The sequence below is a fragment of the Molothrus ater genome, chromosome 4 (genome assembly GCF_012460135.2).
Source record: "Molothrus ater isolate BHLD 08-10-18 breed brown headed cowbird chromosome 4, BPBGC_Mater_1.1, whole genome shotgun sequence".
NCBI lineage: Eukaryota > Metazoa > Chordata > Aves > Passeriformes > Icteridae > Molothrus > Molothrus ater.
The window spans coordinates 55,495,085-55,515,405 of record NC_050481.2 but is presented as its reverse complement, the minus strand read 5'-3'; the positions used below and the strand labels follow the sequence as shown (position 1 = coordinate 55,515,405).

General features: G+C 37.2%; 1 protein-coding gene across 4 annotated transcripts in view; it reads right to left on the bottom strand.

Annotated features, from left to right (window-relative positions):
* KCNIP4 (potassium voltage-gated channel interacting protein 4) overlaps positions 1–20,321 on the bottom strand; it is a 389,884-nt gene that overhangs the window by 277,633 nt on the left and 91,930 nt on the right. The window contains exon 1 of one of the 4 annotated variants that reach the window (XM_036381677.2): positions 9,592–9,920. The exons of the other annotated variants lie outside the window; for them this stretch is intronic. Within the exon in view, the coding sequence (XP_036237570.1) occupies positions 9,592–9,679 (88 nt within the window). The 5' untranslated portion in view covers positions 9,680–9,920. Of the gene's footprint in view, positions 1–9,591; positions 9,921–20,321 lie in introns of those variants that run through there. 4 annotated transcript variants of the gene reach the window in all.

Here is a 20,321-nt window from a genome sequence, read left to right as displayed (position 1 = left end):
CAACAGTTGACTGTCCTAGGTGTATGTACCCATACTATGTGTACTCTAATTGATTAAAAATGAACCCAATTTTTTTGGCCCCAAGCTGGATGCATCTGTGTGTGTCAGCACCCCATTTGACCAGCAACTCTCAGTTTTTAAGTGCTGAAGAAACCAGAGCCCCCAAATTATACCACACCCTTGTCCCAAGGAAATCATCTGAGGGGAAAACCTGACCCGGTATTTTTAAAGAAATTCTTAACCTAACGTAATGACATGTAGTGATTAGAATAAAGAATCTATGGACAAACTTTTGAGAAGTAAATGACAAAGGAGCCTAATTCCTATTTTTAGAGTTGACTAAGGAATCTATTTTCTGCTGACCTTTACAAGTGTTACTATAAATCAAATATAAATGATCAACTGTCACTTTTTTCCCTGAAATTAAATGATGTTTACAATAGCTGTCACAGAAAGGTCTGCACTGCACAAATTCTAAATGTTGACTTTATTCACATGCCTCATAAAGGGTATTTAAAAAATTACAAATCTGCTGACAAAAACCAGACTAACAGACACAAAATCGAGTACCTCTTTTCATATTTATTCAATTTCTTAAACTAATGGAGTATGGCTGTTGATGAAAACAGACTTTTTTCCTCTGCATCCTAAACACTTTGATTTTATATTTAAAGTTAATCACACTGCCTAGATGGAGACTCCATAAAAAGCTCAAGAAAGTAAATCCAATTGTTACCAGTTTTAAAAGATAAAGACCTATTTGACTCATACACACACCATAAGCATATACAGTACTGTATATGCTTACTTTAAGTTTATGTATTCTGAAGAAACAGTAATGACAAACTTAATTTATAAAACTATGGTATCTATATTATTTGGAAAAGAACTTCAAATGCAGAATTAAAACAAGTTAGAGTTCAATACTGCAGGAATCTAATAACAATAAATATATGTTTTATGTTCAAAATGTTCAATATTAGCAGAAACCCTCATTGGCAGGACCCCCTAGACTACCTGCTGTAGCTTTAAAAAGGAAGTTTACAAAATAAAATATTAATTTTTTGAAGCATTTCAGGGGAGTGAACCCCCTTGGTCCAAGTGCATACATATTTGCACCATGATACAGATTTCAGTTAAAAATACAAAAACATACATTTGCACTTAAAAAATAGAATATAAAGGTAAAATCTTAGTTAATATTTAAAAAAATAATTGTCCCAATTTTGGCAGCTTTTTGCAGTGAAAAGTTCAGGAGTTTTATTTCAGACAGTTTTTCATTTCTTTGTTTGATTTTAAATTACTTCAAAAGTCAGTACTTCAGTTTTGGAAATGAAAGAGGTATTGGAGTGAATTGCATTGTCTTCTATGACAGGCTGTCATCATGAAGAGACAGGAGGCAAGTGAAGAGTTCACATGAGTCAATATCCAATTCAGAGACACATAATCTCTAAGTGGAATTCAAATGAACTGGATTATACACAGAAAATATAAATGTTACCAATTAATTTGGTCTGAAAACACAGTAAAGCAAGTAAAGACCATCACACCACGCCAGGAAAGAGAACAGAGGTGGTGTGGCAACCAGGGTCACTGTGTTATTGCCCATGAACAGGTGACTGCCAGTGTAATGGGACATAAGATTGGCATTCACCAGCCACAAAACAGCATTAAGTTCTATCAGTTCTACTGTTTCTGTTTGGCTGTATCAGAGCCAGTCACACAGGACTACCAGTTAAAGACTGAAGTGCTGTTGGCAGGTAGTTCAGTGCCCATGCATTTCCAAGCCAACATATCACTGCTATTTTCCAGCTTGGCCATTAACTTCATATCCAAACATGGTATTGAACTGGCCATTGTCTATTTCTAATGTCCTTACAGAATTCAAATATTAAACAAATGAAGAAAATATTTTCTGCTAATACAGGCTCAGATTTAGGATAGCCCTTGCAGACTGTTAAGTATGAACATGTGGTTATCCCAGTTTGGAAGACAGGGACATCCATGAAACTAAAAGTTAAAATATACACTATTACTGCAGTCACTAAATGTACGTACATATATCATCCTATTTGAGTGAATGAGATTGTCATGGTTTCTCATTTTTATTCCCAGCTTGCATCTTTCCCTTAACTGCTACAAATAAAATGTTGAAGCAGGTCCAAAAAGACTGGGGTTTTAAAACCTCCATCAGAATGATCAGCAATTGACACTGCTACTGATAGATGCACCCACCTTCCCTAGCTAGCCCTGCTTTAGATGATACTCATTTTTATTCATCATTAGAGTTTCCCATCCCTTTTCAGGGTATTTAATACTACACGAAAAAAAAAAGTATATCCACATACACTTTCCTATGGACTAGTTCCTAGAACTTATCCTAAGGCTATTCGATATGTGAAGCCTAACAAACACAAGATATTAAAAAAACCCCATGAAGTGATTCTTATCAGTAATCTGTAAAAACACTGTCTGAAAAAGTATTTCAGTTGACTTAATATTCAGTTTATAACTCCATTTAATCTATCTGCTTTAAACTTCTGGCCATTGCAGGAAAATGCTCAGTCAAGATCACTTAGTTGAGAACAAAAAGAGGGAGGAATACAGCTGCTGATTGAAACAGTGAAAACATCCTAACCCCAGAGAAGTTTGTTTTGACTTTTGTGATTGGGTTTTTGTTTGTTTTTAAATCTCAAGACTGATGAAATTGGTGTAAAGTAGTATTTATCAAAGGCTTCATATTCTTCTTAGGCAAAAAAAAACCCCTAACCAATTAGTAAATGCAGGATGTACTTCCTGATGGCATGTTCTGTGATAAAACACAGGTAGTCTCTAGTCCTTCATTTTGCCTTTTTTTTTTTTTTTTTTTTGCACAGAAATGTTTTCTGGCCTACTGCCAAGAGGAATATATCATCCGAGCACAGGTGTGGGAGGCCTCACAACTGTTCTCCTCTGACTGTCCTATTTCATGTGCCTATCACTGCCAGAAATCTGAGACTGTTCTGGACAGTAGATTATTCTGAACTCTTTCAAGGGCTGCTCCTTGGTAAATCCAGGAATCACCCTTTTTGAATGCAGGTTAGCAATATAAAAACTACCATATTGGTTTAGACCATCTAGCTCAGTATCCTGTTTTCACCAACAGCTGTCAGTGTATGCCCAGTGAAAACAAGAAACAGGAGAAGCACTTAGAACATTTTCCCCTGACACTTTCACAGCCATGGACTACTTTCATCTCAGGGAAATTCTTACATGTTTAATCTAGACAGAGTCTCCCAACAGGTTTGTTTTCCAGCTCTTTACCCAGCTGGTCCCTCTGGACTCATGCAGAACTTTTTGCACTGACAACACCCTTTAGTAAGGGGTTTCACAGGTTTTTCAGCCCCAGGGTTTCATTCCTGGCCAGTAGCAAGCTCACTGCCCATCCATTCAGACATAAAGCTCATTTTGTCCAGCATGTACTACTTCATTTTACCTCACATTGAATTTTACCTGTCATTTTAGTGTCTTTGCGAATCATTGTATAATATCTGTCTGCAGTAGAAAGTCCTTATAAAAGGAACAAAAACATAACAACTAAAAAACCAGTCTGTGCATTCCAAGACTGTGTTTATTTCAGTTTGCACCCAAATTTCTAATCTAAATATATCCTTCTCCTTGCTGCTTCTATACTCCCAGCTACCCTGTGCAATGGTTAAATGAAAAGTACACACACACTGAAGAATTGTATTATATTGTACTGAGATAGTCCTAATGCTGCCATTTTCCAACATTTTGTCTGCAGGATTTGGTAACTTTTAAAAAGTTCTTTTAAGAGCATTTTAAAGCATATTATCAAGTGCTGTGCCTTATGTACAGCTGAATTTTTAATACTATATTTATAAATGACATTGGTAGTTTGGACTCTTACAAGAACAGCACAGAAAGCAGGACTTCCAAAGGGAAGATTATTAATGGTGACTACAGGATGCTTTCCAATGTGTCATTTGCAAGAGAAGATGAACTGTTATCTTTCATTTTAATTAAGATTCAGACTTGGAATGAGAGAGTAAAACCTCAATTTTTTTCAACAGAAATGCTATGCAGCATGCTAACTTTGTCCTTTTCCAATTAACACACCATAAGAAGCCTTAAGACTTCAGTGAGTGCTCTTTTGGAACGATCTGGAGAAAAAATCTTCTTTATATAGGTTATATGATGGTAATGCCTGAAAAACATGGGACATTTGAGTCAAATATTTAAAAATATTCAGGAGAATATGTTTAAAGATAAGGGCATTGCCTTTAGATACCCCACTTCAAGGTATCCACTACTGCTTCATGCATCTGTGAAGTTCAGTCTATCTCAAATATGCAGGATTATAGAACTTGAAGCTGAAACATTTTGCACAACACTGAATTGCAAATCGGGAAGAGCAAAGGCAGTCTATGTAGACCCATTTCTGACAAGGGAAAAATTTATAATTTTTGAGTGCTTAAATGTAATTTATAATAACACATTTTGTAACAACTTATACTACTTGAAATCTGAGCAATTTTCTACAAAATTGCTGAAAGTTCACAATAAATCTGCAGCACATGAGAGGCATATAGGTAGGATTGATTTTTAAGGGAACAAACTAAATATTTTAAATTTTTTCCGATTTGGAGCAGAATGCATTTTAAGTACATTAAGTTAAGGCATTCTCAGCTTTTCCCAGAATATATTTCACATTGCCTGCAACTAAGCTCAATACATCTTGGTCTTTTGTCTCAGAGCACTGTCTGTACTACAGTGTATTCTAAACAAAATGCCTATTGGAGTGATAGTACATCGAGGGATAGCACAATATAAAAGTGGTTTCAAAAGCCAGCTACCTCAACAACGCAATAAATGAAAAATCCTAGAAACATTACAGGAGGACTCTGGCAAAATTCACCTTATATATTTAACAAGAGCTAACAACAACAACAAAATTGTTGTTGTTGATAGCTCTTGTTAAATATATTAGGTAAATTGGTTGGATGGTATTTTTTCAGATTTTTTTTTTCAAAGTCTGATGTTTTATACTCAAACACCTCTGTCAGGTAGTGCATGAAACCTACTTGAAATCCCACTGTAACCAGTGGGATATCCCATTCAATATCCACCACACCCTTCCACTGAAGGAATTTGTCTCAGAGGGAGATGAATAACAAGACAGCACCCGCAAAAATTGCCAGTCCTAATCAGAAAATTGAGCAAGCATAAAGTACAATGCAGAATTTCAAGTGAAATATGGAATGATGTATTTTAAATTAATGAGACTTCTTTTCCTAAACAGGATGTGGCAAATATTTCACTCTTGCACATTATAACTTGTGAAATTCTCTATAGAGGGAACACTGCACCTCTGTATAGGAAAAGTTTTTGAAACCCCAGAGGTTCAAACTACCTCATAGGCAACAGCCAAGAGATTCCGACCTTGAATCCGGAATTCTTTCCTATTAAAAATAAATGAAAAAAAGACTAATTGGGTTCATGAATAATACTGATTTTGTATTAAGAAAAAAGAAAAAAAGAAAAATTTCAGCAATAAAAAAGGCATTTGGAAACACATTCAACGTCTTTTCCTATTGATGATGACATTTTAGGTTTTCCATAATATCTTCAAGATAAAAGGACCTTTTAAAATAATTTTATGTTATATCCTGTTTGCATAAAAAGGGGAAACATCTTTTTATCTGCTCTCTTTGTCTCATACTTTTTAAGATTATTTTGATATTTTGCATAATTTTTGTTTTTTAATTTATTCTATTTCTTATATTATGCACCATAGAAGTCAAGGGACCAGCATTCAAAAAAAGGTGATTCCTCTTGGATTTACCAAGGAGTAGCCCATGAAGGAATTCAGAATAATCTACTGTCCTAAACACTCTCAGACTTTTGGCAGTGATAAGCACATGAAATAGGACAGTCAGAGGAGTACAGTTGTGAGGCCTCCCACAGCTTCAGAGCTATGCTCAGATGATATATTCCTCTTGGCAGTAGGCCAGAAAACATTTCTGTGCAAAAAAAGAGGCAAAATGAAGGACTAGAGACTGCCTTTGGAAATCTGTTTTATCACAGAACATGCCATCAGGAAGTACAACCTGCATTCACTAAATGGTTTGCTTTTTTTTACCTAAGGAAAATATGAAGCCTTTGATAAATACGACTTTACACCAATTTTATCAACCTTGAGATTCAAAAACAAAGAAACAAACAAAATCTCCAGAAAAATCTAAAGAAGTCAAAAAACCCCACATCAATCCCTAACCTAATCTACAAAAGCCTAGAAGTTTGATATAACTTCAGTTGGTTGGACAGAGAACAATTTCACAGCCAGGGTTGTTCTCCACTTCATTCCCTGTATACATATATGCTAACTGGGAATTTGAATCTGTCCTGTAAAACCTGGCCTCCTATATGCATAGGTCATATCAGACATTTAATATAAACATACCTGAAAGGGATGCAATTGATGCAATTGTGAAAATCTACCACTGAATTCAATGGTGGTTTTGGTTCTATCATCTCTTTAATCTTTCATCAGTTGTGATGGTTAAGAACAATTTCATAGCCATTGCTCTGAAATCACTTTTCCTCCATTTTAAAATAATGTGACCTACTTCTTGATCTCAAAATGATTAATTTTGTTATTTATAATATAAAAATCCATGTTGCATCCAAAAACTAAAACATTCTCAAGAGCAGTGCCAAGATTTTATGACAGTGTTTTAAAGACCAGGTGCTTGCAAGTCAAGAGGCAGGAGGCAACAAAGTAGGGATTGGTTTGATATTTGGTTTGCCATCTTCAATGAGGGTTTCTTCAATAGGTTTTACTTGTGGAAGCACATCAACTTAATATATAACAGAAATCATGGAAAATTAAAAACTTTGTTTAAAAGACTATTTCTTTTCACTACATTTTGCTATCAATCATAGTGACTTGCTGTAAAAAAAAATGAGAGAGATCTGGATGTATTCATGCAGAGAGTGCCACTTAAAACCCATTGTAAAGATTTATACAGCATTTACCTTCAAGCAAGGGGGTAGTTTCATTAATATTGGTTCCAGCTGAGTGGACTATGAAGTTCAAGTCCATGCTTATGTATTATTACAGACAGCTATATGAGACCATTTTTATTTTAAATATTTAGATTCACCACAGAACAGGTCTGTAGTGCTATAAATGGTTATGAAACACAAGCTATGGAACCAGTAATCAACAGTGACTCCTTAGCCAGTAGACCCAGTCTCCCTCCCACATTACTTTGTTTTGTTTTCTGATCAAGGTAATCGCACCAGCTGCAGCACAGCTTGTACAAATGTGTAGTTTAAGTATATATTCAACATGCCTACCCATACAGGAAGAAGGGATGGATTAGACTCAGTGCAAGTATTTTCAGGAATGTGTAGTTCCAAACTATTAAGTATAATTTAAATATTAAGGAACACCTGAAAAAGAAACTAGAAGCCATGAACATATAAATTAAATTACATTTACCATTGTGGTTCTTAGTAAACATTTACACTTTGAAATTAATTGGCCACTTGGATGAGGAGATTGACTGCTTCTAAGGTAAATAAGTACACCTTGTTTCTGATACCTACCCTAAATTTTTGAATGCTCAAGATAGAAACAGCAGTATCTTAAATATACAAAGTATAACTTTCTAACACTTTCAGCTAGGCTTTCTCATTCATCTTAATTAATTATCAACTAATTATCAACAGAATAAGTTATGCATTAGATTTTTCAGTTTGAAGAGTAACTGGTTTGCAACAGTTGAGGTTACTGAGTAGGACTGGGCTATGTAAGAGCTTAACAGTGTAGCTCTACCTCCCTTGGCGTTTCAGGTACTATCACATTATCCTGATCTCATTTGCCACATCATTTGAACATGATGAAGTCTATTAACTTAATAAGAGTAGTAAGATGCCATTACCTGTAATAAAAACAAACTGAAAATCTCCTCAGAAGAATCTCAGCTCTTAGGAAGAGTGGGGATTTTTTGCTTGCTTGTTTGCTTGACTTTAAGGAAACACATCTGAGGCCACTCCACTTGGCTTTTTATCATTGAATACATGCTGCTTACTTGTAAAAAAAATAACTTCTTTTAGTGATAGCATATGAATCAGTATCCACAGCAAGTCTTGGAAATGGTTTTGAATTGTGAGCTCAGAAAGGTTGCAGCACAAATGTCAATCTGAAAAATAGAGTAGTGTGTGCATCATTCGCTAGATAGGAAAGGAAAAGCTCGGATGACTTTGTGAAAAGAGTATTGCTATGAATTTCTAACACATCTTTCTTCTTGCATCATATATTATTTAATTTCCATAGCAACCCACAGGAGCAAGAAGCCAGTGTTTTCAGAAAAATGTGAATTGATGCAGTTCACAAAAGAGAAACTATGATAGACTAGGAACAATAGAGAAAATAAAGGCAGGGAAATTCTGTTACCAGACACTCAAAGTTATTAAAAAGCTGTGTCAGATTTCCCAAAGTTACAAGCATCCTATGAAGTATGCATTGTCAGTGTTTGTGCTATGATTTTATAGCACTGTAATCCCAAATCTGGTTAATTGCATGCATCAATTCTTCCAATTATTGCTAAAGAGTCAACTTTGCTCTCAAATCTGTTCATCAGTGCCAAAACAAAAAACACAAATAGCCGACACACCACCACCACCACCAAATAAATTAAAATAACCAGCTGAAACTTTCAGATGACTTTAAATAAATGGCTTTTAATTCTCAACAATCGTGGTAGCATAATTGGATATTATCTGCTGACGCTGGACTTGCAACTCTGCAAGGGAAAAAAAAGTAACTGAAGTCTAGAAAGAAGCACAATTATATGTTATAAATACAGAATGACATCATGTAAGTTATCATATTTGTCAGCTGTTGAGAACAGCTACAGAAAATGCTGAATTGTGAGAAAAGTATATTTTCCAAAGTGATAAGAAAGCTACAGCATCTGCTCAGTCCAGCTTAGAAACCTTCCCTGGTACTGCACACTTAGTCCAAGGTTACAAAAGAAAAATTACCTAAGGAAAGCTGACAACCACTATGCTTCAAATTCCTTAAGGGCAAAGCACAAGTGTTATTCACAATTTCATACAAGATACCACAACAACCCATTGACAGATTGCAGCTGATTTACATCTTTAGATAAGCAAAACCAAGCCTCCGAGAAAGAGAATGTAGTGTGCTTGTCAAAGAATATCAGTCCAAGAAACAGGGAAAATAAAAAACATAAGATTCATCCTTTATGACCAATGTGTCTTCTCTGCAGTACTGCTAACACATACAGGTGGACAGGTGGAACCATGTACACTCACATCCCAATTTGGGTTCGTGTGTGTAAAGGCTTAGAGAATGTCAGACCGTCTAAACACTGTAACATCAGATTCTGCTCTGTTTTCATTATGCTCAGCCACAAAGTAGTTCACAGATCTTCTTTTATTATTATTTATAAGATGAAAGGAATGATAATATAAAACAATGACAACGCTGTATTATCCTTAGGCAATTCTCTCGTTATCATGCTGAACAGCTCGACTACAGAGAAAAACAGTCATTACCTGTGTGAAGAGAACCTGTGATTAGCCTGAGAAGGTACTGGGCAAATTTCATTATTTCCCGCTTACACCGCTTCCTACAGCCACTCATCTTAGGCAATGGGGTATTCCTCTGAGGAGAGCCTGACGACTTTGCCAATACAGGGAACAGTTTCTGCCAGCAAACTTCTGGGGCAGTCCAGAGCCTCACACGGCCTCGCCGCCTCCTCACGGCCGAGCAAACTCCGCCGATCTACCTCGGGTGGCTGCGCAAGGGAGCCCGCGGCGGCCGGCGGTGCGTGGAGCGGGCGCTGCCACGGCACAGCGCGGTGCGGCTCGGCTGGACACGGCTCGGCTGGGCAGGACACGGCACGGCTGGGCAGGACAGGGCACGGCACGGCACGGCACGGCACGGCACGGCACGGCACGGCTCGGCTCGGCACGGCTCGGCTCGGCACGGCACGGCACGGCACGGCACGGCACGGCACGGCGCAGTGCAGGCACTGGCGCGGCCACCGGCGCCCCCGCCGCGGCCGGACCCGCGGCAGGCGCTGGCCGCGGGCGGCTCCGCGGGCGCGCAGCCCGGCGGGCGGGGCGGTGCCGGGGCCCGCCCCAACGCAGGCAGCACAGCACAGCAGGGTACGGCACGGCACGGCACCGCCCCCGGGAGCCGCTCCGCTCTGCGCTCCTCCCGCGAGCAGGTGGGAGCCGGCCGGGGCACGGCACCGCTCCCTTCCCGCGGTGCTGGGCCGAGGGCAGAGCCCGGCTGAGGGCAGAGCCGAGCCCCGCCCGGGCCGAGGGGCCGGTGCTGGCCCTGCCTGACCGGCGGGAGTGTATCCGAGGCGTGCGCGGGCGGGGCTCCCTCACCTGCACTCTCTGCGCGTCGGCCTCGGCCCCGTAGCCTGCCCGAAGGTCGTGCAAACGCCAGGGCTCTGCACACCTGTACAGCGGGAAGAAGGAGGCAGAAACCCCGCGGGTACCTCTGTGCGGGGAGCTGCCCCTGCTTCCCAGCCCCCTGACCTGCGGCAGCTGGGAAACGGGCTCTGGCACAGTTAGCATTCTGTGGTTAGAATGTTTCCAAGAAAGTCTCGTCAGGAAGCTACCTGTACTCCTTACTATTCCATTATCAATTCATTGTTTTCCAATTTGCTGAGAAGTATTTCTTATTAATAAAAATTATCTGCTGTAGTCTACATCCATGACCACAGAATCCAAAGAATATTTTCATTTCCCTTGGAGTACTTCCCTCATAGAGAACAGCTCTATTGCATTAGAGGGTGATGCAATATGTAATGCCTAATACAGTTAAAAAAAGAAAAAAAAGAAAAGACAACCCATTAAGGAAAAGCTTAACAGAAGAAAATCATCAACTGATCTAATTTTATGACAGCACTGACCATAAAACATTTTGGTGAATGCCTTTAAAAAAATTACAATAAACACTAATGCACATCTTCAAGCTATTGTCTATATTATGCAGTGAGCAGAGATAAATACATTATAGACACAATACATCAAAGCTTTATCAGAGTTGCAGTTAGATGACACAGTTTCTGTGTCTGCTATCTGAAACACAAGCATGCTGTCATGCTTCCAGTGAAGCTACACAGATAATGGAAAGAACCAAAATAAAATAGCTCACAGAAGCCCCCAGGTTACTCCAACACAGGGATTAGTCTGAGAAGGATGTGGGCAAATTGCAGTATTTCATGTTTGTACTACTTCCTACAGCCACTCATTTAAGGAAGAACTAATTTCTTGGCACAGTTTTATCTGAAAAGACACAATACAGTTTGACCAAAGAAAACTGTCCCAAAAAAGACTCCCCAAACCCAAAAAACCTCCCACAAAAACCTACAAACAAACAAACAAACAAACAAACAAACCAACAAACCAACCAACCAACAAACCAAACCCCCTCCAACAAAACCCATCAAATTCTGAGGTACTGGAGATGCCAGTGTGCCTTACAAATTTCTGAACTCCTCTGGTCTCTGAAAGGAGAGCTCCTTAAATACCTGGCAGAGTTGAAGAGATACCAAAAGCACAAGCCTCTGTCTATTCTTTAGAAGAAGATTGATGAGGCCAATGCAAATGGTTCTGAGCTGGAGTCCTTGACCTTTTCAATCCTTTGACATCACCAATTGTTTTATAGAATTTTCACTGGCAGTGTTACTTCAAAATAAGGAACTGAAAATAAATGAAGCCTAAACGATTGAAGTACTGGTTTTCTAAAGCCATAAGCATGAATCACCAACACTATGTGTTGCTCTTCCTCCACCCAAAAAACCCCTCCAATAAAGATGTACCACTTCTGAAACTGTTTGAAACTGTTTCCTAAGCCTTTATGTTTCAATACAGCAATAACAGTAATTTCTACCTAAGGAAGATTTCATGAAAGATTTTTGACTAGTTACACTAAGATATTTTTTTAACAATCAGTGAAGTATATTGATAGCATTGGATCTAAATCTATCTCCCAATATTTCTCTGGTCAGCAGGAAAGACTAACTAAGATTAAAGGGTTTTTTCCCCAAATCAAGAGAGCAGATCAGAGAAAAGGGGGAAGGAAAGTTAGAATAGAAAACTGTAATAAAACCACCACGGTACTTTTGAAAAATATTGTAAAATAATATGAAGGACAGTTGGATAATATCAACTTCTATATATTGATGATGTACCTTTTATATATATTTTTTAATTGACAGGACACACTAAGGTTCCCAGACAGAGCCAGTCTCTTTATACTGAGCTAAAAAAATATCTTCTATATCGACAAGCTAGGTCCATCCCTAATAATTTATAATGCATAGAGCTGAACTAAAGCCCTTTGAAAACAGATCCTCTTGTAGTCAGAAGAGTCTGCATCAGTTCCTAGAAATTCTGACTTTGGAACCAGGTACTTAGAAAAAACACTATTTAAGTAAAATGGAGGAAGAATAAAACACATGCATACATAAAAGTTCTTTTCAGGCATTAGGGGAAAAAATGGAAGGAAAAAGTAAAAGTAAAAAGTAAACTGGATTTTCAAATCATTTCACCAAGTCCAGCTCATGGGCTCCTAGGATAACATAAAATACAAAATTACTTTGTTTTGAAGTGCTTGGCAAGAATGAAATGGCTAGGAAGGAAACATATGCAGTCTTTGTAAAAGACTGTCAAGAGCTGCAGTCAAGCTTAAAAGCAAAATGTAAACACTTTCCTGAATGTACAAAGGATACTATAGTGCAGTCAGGATAAATTAATTTATAATAATAAAATATTTTCTTCCTGTGAGGATTTTTACACAAAGCTACAAGACAAATCTTAAAAGTCTTTGTCACCATGGCAAGAAAGCAATGCAAAACCAAAAATGTATGAAATTAAATTCTATTCAGTCCAAAGATGAAATTTCACATGCATTTTTATAACTTGGATTAGGGTCTCAGCATCACAGGTCTAAGTCCCAGGCCCACCTGTTGTCAACTGAAGTGCAACCTAACCATCCTAAGAGGAGGGTACACACTGATAAAGCTTTAGTCTAACACTACAAAAGAAAAAACTACACCAATATTGTAGTTCAGAGATGGTCATTATTGGCAAGTATGTATCAGTATTGCTTTACTTCTTCCTGTGTAGGAATAGTATTTCACTATAAAAAAAAACCAAAAAACTTTAAACCAAAAGAGAAATACATTAACAGCAACATGAAAACACATTCTAAAATAATTAAAGAAAATCAATGATTTTTAGATTGCTTAGGTTGCTGGGATAATGTGGATGACTCTTCTTTCAAAAAAGAAAAAAAAGAGAAACCCCAAAAACATTGCATGTCTCTGAACTGACCACTGTAACAGACTGGTATAAAATGGTGAATTAGCTAGCATTATAGTTATGTTTTGAGAGAGAAAAAGTTACTAAATACAGATTTTTTTATTAAAAAAGATATTAAAAAATCTCTTAAAATATTCCAAAAGAAATTAAATATGCCTCTTCTCATATTAAGTAACAATGGCAAAGGCTCAAATGCCAAAAGCACATGTAAGAGTTTAGGGAGAGAAAAATAAAAGACATTACAAATATTTGATGAGAAGAAACCCATAGAATAAGGATGACAGTGCATGCCAAATATAAATTTGCTAGTCTGGGAATAAAATCTCCAGCAGAAGCTGAAGTGACATATACAGAGCACAAGCTGATTGGCTTCTTGCAGGCAATTTGCCTTGTAAACCTCTTTCATTTGCACACAATCCTCTGACTTCAAAAATCAAAATTTCCTCCTGAACTAGCCCTTGCTGTTGACTAAAAGCAAATTGAAATCTTACAACAAAAATCAACTCAATTAAATGCTTCAACCTCATCAGAAAGGGTAACCACAGGAAGTTATCCAGGAGCACAGAAAACCTGTACAGAGTTTCCTCGATGTTGACTCCTGAGGCTTGTAAGAGCTTTTTTTTCTTAATGCAAATACTGAATTCAATAACTGGATTTTTTTTTAAATCAAGGGATTATTAACCTTTTTATTTCAAACAACAGTGATATTTACAACCTAAGCACATGGCAAGCAACAACAGATGGGCAGAAATAAACAGATGGGAGAGCACAAGGTAACAGCAAGATGTTTACGATAGAGCATAATAAACAGCTGCCACAAGTAGATGACCATCATCAGATCTCTCTTCAGTTGCTCCTTGCCTGTCATAAAAGTAAGGGTCCTCTTAAATCTCAGTCCCTGCTGTATTTATTTTAATAGCTCTTCTGTGGACTTATACTTCTTGACTTGACAGTATTGTGCACTGAGGTGTCCCAAGTTCGCCATCATTATTCAAGTGGATGCAGCAAGATGAGAGTCATTCATCACAGAAGTCATTGGAAACCGCAGAAGTAATTCCAAATTATTCATGATGTCCATGAAAATATCAGCTACCACTTTTAGCCACAGCCAGTGAATAGCAACAAAAATTCTCTTGCACGTCATTTGCTCAAATTTAGTCCTGGATTTTAACACAGACCAGATATGGTTATATGCTAGAAGATGAGCTGGGAAAGCTGAGATGCAGGCGTAAGTTCCCTTCCTAACTGATTAGCAGTAACATGCTAGCTAAATTTACTTAGATTAAAATGGTTATTGTTCTTTGTTGTCTGTCCTGAATGTTATAGTGACAACAAAGAACATGAAACTGTTTCTTGCTCCATGCATTCCATATTAAAATGTATGTCTACATGGGATGTGGGTATGATCTGGTTCTGTCTTGTAGCAACAATAACTTCCCAGAGCCCAGGACAGAGAGTGAGGGGACTTCCAATGTCCCTGGTTATGATTACAGACTTATTTACCTTCTTTAATTTTTTTATACTCTTCATAGCAGAATTAAAACCTTCCAATTAGCCCAACTGTTACTTATCCAAACTGCATGCAATGTTTTTAAATGTGGAAGACAAAATAGTAAGAACTCTTTATCCTGGCCTATGCTACTGAAAATTAATACAGTCTTCCTGCTTTTGTTTTTAGTCTTTAATTTCTCCTGAAAGCTTGCTAAGAATAATATCTTCAAACAGTTCTGTTGCTGTGTTTAAAATAGGACTACAGAGAAATGACTGCTACTTCACACTGTTTGCATAATATCAACAAATTATACATGTGCTCTATTCTGATAGCTAATACCTGCATAAAATAAATTACTTTCATTGCTGTTATAGTCCCAGACTCTATAGGTTCAAACTGAATTTTCTAATACATTTACGTAAACTAATAAAACATGTTGGCTTAACCCACCAGAATCTTTGACCAGTATACCAGAAATACTTAAAACATTTGTCTCTATTATTCCCACCTTCCCTCAGCTAGCTGCTCTCAGAATGCCTTTTTTTTACCTACTCAGTGTCCTTGAAGCTTACCCCAAGGATTCATTTTCACACAACGCTCTAAGATGATACTGCAGACAGTCAACCAGGAGCTACAGCTGCCTCAACCTCCCCCACGGTCCACACTTGCCTAATTAAATATTCATCACTCCCAAAAGCTGCAGTGTCAAACATGAGCAACTTCCCAGCCTGACCTCCTACAGCCAGCCCGTGCTTTGTGCTGGAGAATAAACAAGACTGGGATTTACCTGCTGGAACATAAAATGGCATAATGCAGTTTTCATGTTGCACATTAACTTCTGTGCATGCACTGTAAAATTCTCACTGCAGAAGCCAGAGTACTAACATTTAATGTTCCATATATATTGAATAATTGTATGCAAAGTTGCAGGGCAGTATTATCAATAAACTCAAATATTATCTTCCTTATAATACAGATCCTGTTTTGTATGTATGGTCATACCTTTCAACTTAGAAACATATTATTTCTGAGTGTTCTCAGATTAAAAAAAAAAAAAGATTGAGGCATAATAATATCAAGTATATGAGGGTCGTTTGTTTTGGTTTTTTGGGTTTTTTTTGTTGTTTTTTTTTTGGTGGCTTTGGATTCTTATCTTAGTTCCATTTACAGGAATGTTGGGGGTTGCCTTCAAGAGAAAAGAGTTCTTGTAACTCATTTAATTCTGTCAGACTCCGCACATATTTATATCTATACTTAATGAAAGAGAAATCTGAACAGAAAAAAAAGAAGGAATCATCTTTCCTGTCACAGAAATCATAGCTGTAATAGTCAATAAGTTCCATAAATCTTTGAGATTTGATATTACTAAAACATATCCATATCATGTCCATACAAAATAAAAGTAGTGTAAAGGTTGTGTTTTGACCCCTAAACCTACATTAACCTGTTAAAGAGAGAAGTATCAGAAATTGGCTGCAAACCAGGCAATATTGGGTATGCAGCATTCTTGAGACAATAGAATAAGCATTGCACCAAATCAGCCATGAGAATTCTGTAAGTACAATAACTAGTACAGCTTAGGCTAGTAAGTAAATATATTCTGAGGGAGCGTGTTTTCACTGCATGTATGTACTTATGTATGTATATATGCTTACCCGAAATATATATACATACATATATATATATAGTTTAAAAAAGGTAGACTTCATAGCTTCAATAACTATCTGTTGCAACTTATTGCAATTTATATGCCCCTAGGATTTCCCACAAATGGTCAAAACCCAGATTTTTTTTCTAAGTCAAGGGCTTCCCCATAGTTTTCAAGCATTTTCTTTCCCCTTTTATGCTAGCTATGGCTTGATGCTCTAATTAAAATGCTCTAAAATTTCAATCTAAGATTGAAAAGTGCATATCCTTAAGTTTTCACATCCTTAATCTGGCATGAATTGCAATGCATTTGAGTGAATATACTGCAGCTACTACCTCAGGGAGGAAAAAGACAGAAGGGGGATACCAAAGTCCAAACATTTCTTCAAAGCCCACATCTTGGCTGAAGCAATTTTGCAACAGTTCTCCTTCATCCAAAATTTGATTCTGTTAATTATTAAATATGAAGTACCAGTGTTGAGAGCAAGTTAAATTGCCACACTGCTAGGTCTGTGGTCTGTTTTCCCTCCTGGCAGGGTCCTGCAGATATTGAGAAGAAAAACACTTTATCAGCATTCCTGTGGAATCCTTCAGTAATGCTCTGTAGGGAATATCACCAGTTACCAGTCTACTCCAGATTATCCAGGAGAGTTCTCATTGTAATAAGGACCCCTAGATCTTCTTCCCACATAATACAGCTGATGAGCTGTCACACAAAGTATATAAAATTTGACTCTGACATAGAGGAAAACCATTTTAAATAGACTTAGAATTGATCTGATCATATCTATGGTTTGATAAACCTGAGCTGAACCTTGCTCATGAGTAATAAGAAAGGTTTAAATGCACTCAACACTCTACCACTCTAAACTACAAAATAATTTTTCTACTCTGCACTCTTACTTTCATTACAGTCAAAAAAAAATTTGGAAAAATCATTTTATTATCATTTCCAGCTGGAATTTCCAACTGGAAATTCATCTAGGCTTCATGATACAGTATTTAGTATCATTTAGTATCATCTATTTAGTATCATTTATTTCCCTACCTTCTACCATATATTCTTCTGCAACCATAGGGCCATTTCTATGACAAGAATGGCCACAGCTACCTGTGGCTTCGGGCAAACCTCCCTCATCTGCCCTTTTCATGCCACTTCAAATCAGTCCCTAGGAACCAGTGATGAAAAGAGGCAGAGTCCAAGTAAATCTTCAAAATTAAAAGCAGGAAAACAGAGCAACCAGGGAATTCAGTCTCACATGTGACCCAAAGGCATCAGTGAAAGACAATTTTGGGCTCCCAGGTGGGAACACTTACGTAGTGGTAAGGCAGGTAGTTGGGACCACGTGCATGAGACCTCAGGAAACTGTAGAAACTGAGTATGAAATCATTGCAATCTCCTAGCTACAATACTCTAAGATGTGATCAAATAAAGGCCTTAAGCATAAACACAAACTGGTTTTCAGCTCTATAGCCTAAGGAAGTGAAGCAGTGTGATTAGGAACTCAGCTACTATAAAGTTACAAGTCAGTGACAATGATAATAACCTGTATATGGTCAAGGTGAGTAAAGAATAACTTCATCAATTGCCTGAAAATAAATATCTGTCTCTGAAGCCTAGAACAAGAAAAGTAAAAGGCTGGTAATGAGACTCCAAACTCTACAGATCAGTACAAAGGATAATAATTTTGATATAATACAGACATACATTATATAATCAACACTGATACTCAGGAATATAAAGATACAGAGGAATACCCCTGCTTGTATCTCTCACTGTGAGGAGAAGTTTACTAGAATAAGAAAACATCTGTTCACGAGAAGAACAATGGTAAACTTTAAACTTTATAAGGTCTTATATGGTGGATATGAATACTACTTCTATTTAAGCCCTGCAGAAATTTCCTAGTTCATATCATCTGGTCTATGCCTCAATATAGACCTTCAGTCACCAAATAGAAATCATGCTTTATATTACAGAAATTATGATATCAAACTTTTTCCCATCAGAACAGGATAGCTATCTTTACTGTAGGAAGTGTATTAAAAATGGAAGAGATAAGCTCCTCAGTGGAAAAAAAAAAAGCTATTACAGTTATCTTATGTCCAAAGAACGAGACTGAGGGGAGGGGGAAAAAACCCCACAAAAACTCCCAACCATCCCTTACAATATCCAATACACAGCTAACTTGTCAGGTATAAGCATCTTAATTGCAAAGATGCCCTTAGCAATTTTGTTCAAGTATTTATGGTATGTCATACAGTTTTCAATCCTTTCTTTTAGGTAACTCCACTCTCAACCTCAAGTTCCTTTTGATTTAATAATCACATTTTATCTTACATTATTTTACCTTATCATTATCTAGACTCCTTCATATGATATCTTCAGAGATAATTTGGATAGGTCCCATTTTAATACCTTATCTCTTTGGTTTTCCACCCAATGAAAGAACAAAAAAAAAAAGATTAAAACACATGGGTAGTAGACGTCTTAACATGTTAATTTTTCTTGAAGGCAAAACATTAATCTGAAACCAATCAGAGGACTTCCTCACTATTTTAGTAGATATTGCTTTGGCTTCTTTGGAACATTTCATCTTTCAAGGTAAAAAACCACCAGGGGGAAAAAGCTGTGAGTGGTTTGTGTGACTGCCTTGCAAGTGATCTCTAAAAGCAGAATAGTATCAATACAAGGACAGCTTATTTCAAATGTCCTACAGTCTCAGGGAAGATTACAATATTATCTAGGGAGGATGATATGCAAGCCAAATTTTTCCTGAATGTCTCTAGTCATTAAATTGCCACACTATGATATCTCATACCCATATGAGCTGTTGAAATTACTGCAATAATTTTTTAAAATTATATTTACACTATTAATATTTTAAATAACCTCAAAATAAGTTCATGGCTTTGTAAACATATGGATCAGGTTAAGCACATTCCCCCTCTTGTCCACAGTAAGAGTTCATGCATAAAACTTTCTCTTACTGTATGTATCTGTTTGCAGTTTACTTTCCTGCCTGTGACTTTTCCACAAGGGTTGGTCTCATGGTCATCATTTAAGAGCAATGCCAACTTCTGAACTTGCTCAGCAGTGTGAGAACAATTTCCCAGGACTTCACCCATTGTGAACTTACAGTTCACACAGGTCAACAAAATGTACATACCCATAGACAAAAAGTAAATCAATATTCACTTTAAATCAGGCAAGACATTGCTATGACTGAAGTAGTTAAGGCATGTGAATGGGGAAAAAAAGACAGATTTGTATCAATACTTAGTTCTTAAAGGTGAACTATTGGGCTGGGCTCTTCCTCTGCCTCATCCTGAACCTCCTGTCCATTTTTTTTTTTTCCAGACTGTGAACTTTCTGAACCACTCTCATCTGTTGTAACACAGAACTAGTTTACTCTGTGGACATGTCCAGACCTCATTTGCTTCTCCAAAGAGGAGTTAAAAAAACAATCTATATTTCTCAGGTCCTTACTACATAATCTAGTGCATAGTTATTACCATCTGATATCAAAAATAAAATTTAAAAAAATCTGATCTGCCAGGAACAATTTCTTTTCCTTTTCCAGCAGTGCTTTATTTAAAAAGAAGTTGATCAAATTTTAATGATCTTCTTTTGTTAGCTTAAACCAAGTGCAAAAATTCCTCCTGCCACTTCCCTTGGGTTTGAAGGGTATCATTTTAAATGGCACAAATAATTTGGTGGTGAAAATTCAGATCCTGAGTTTCTAAAAAGAAATTATAAAAGTTGTAACAAAAATGTTGCAGAAAACAAAAGCATAAACAA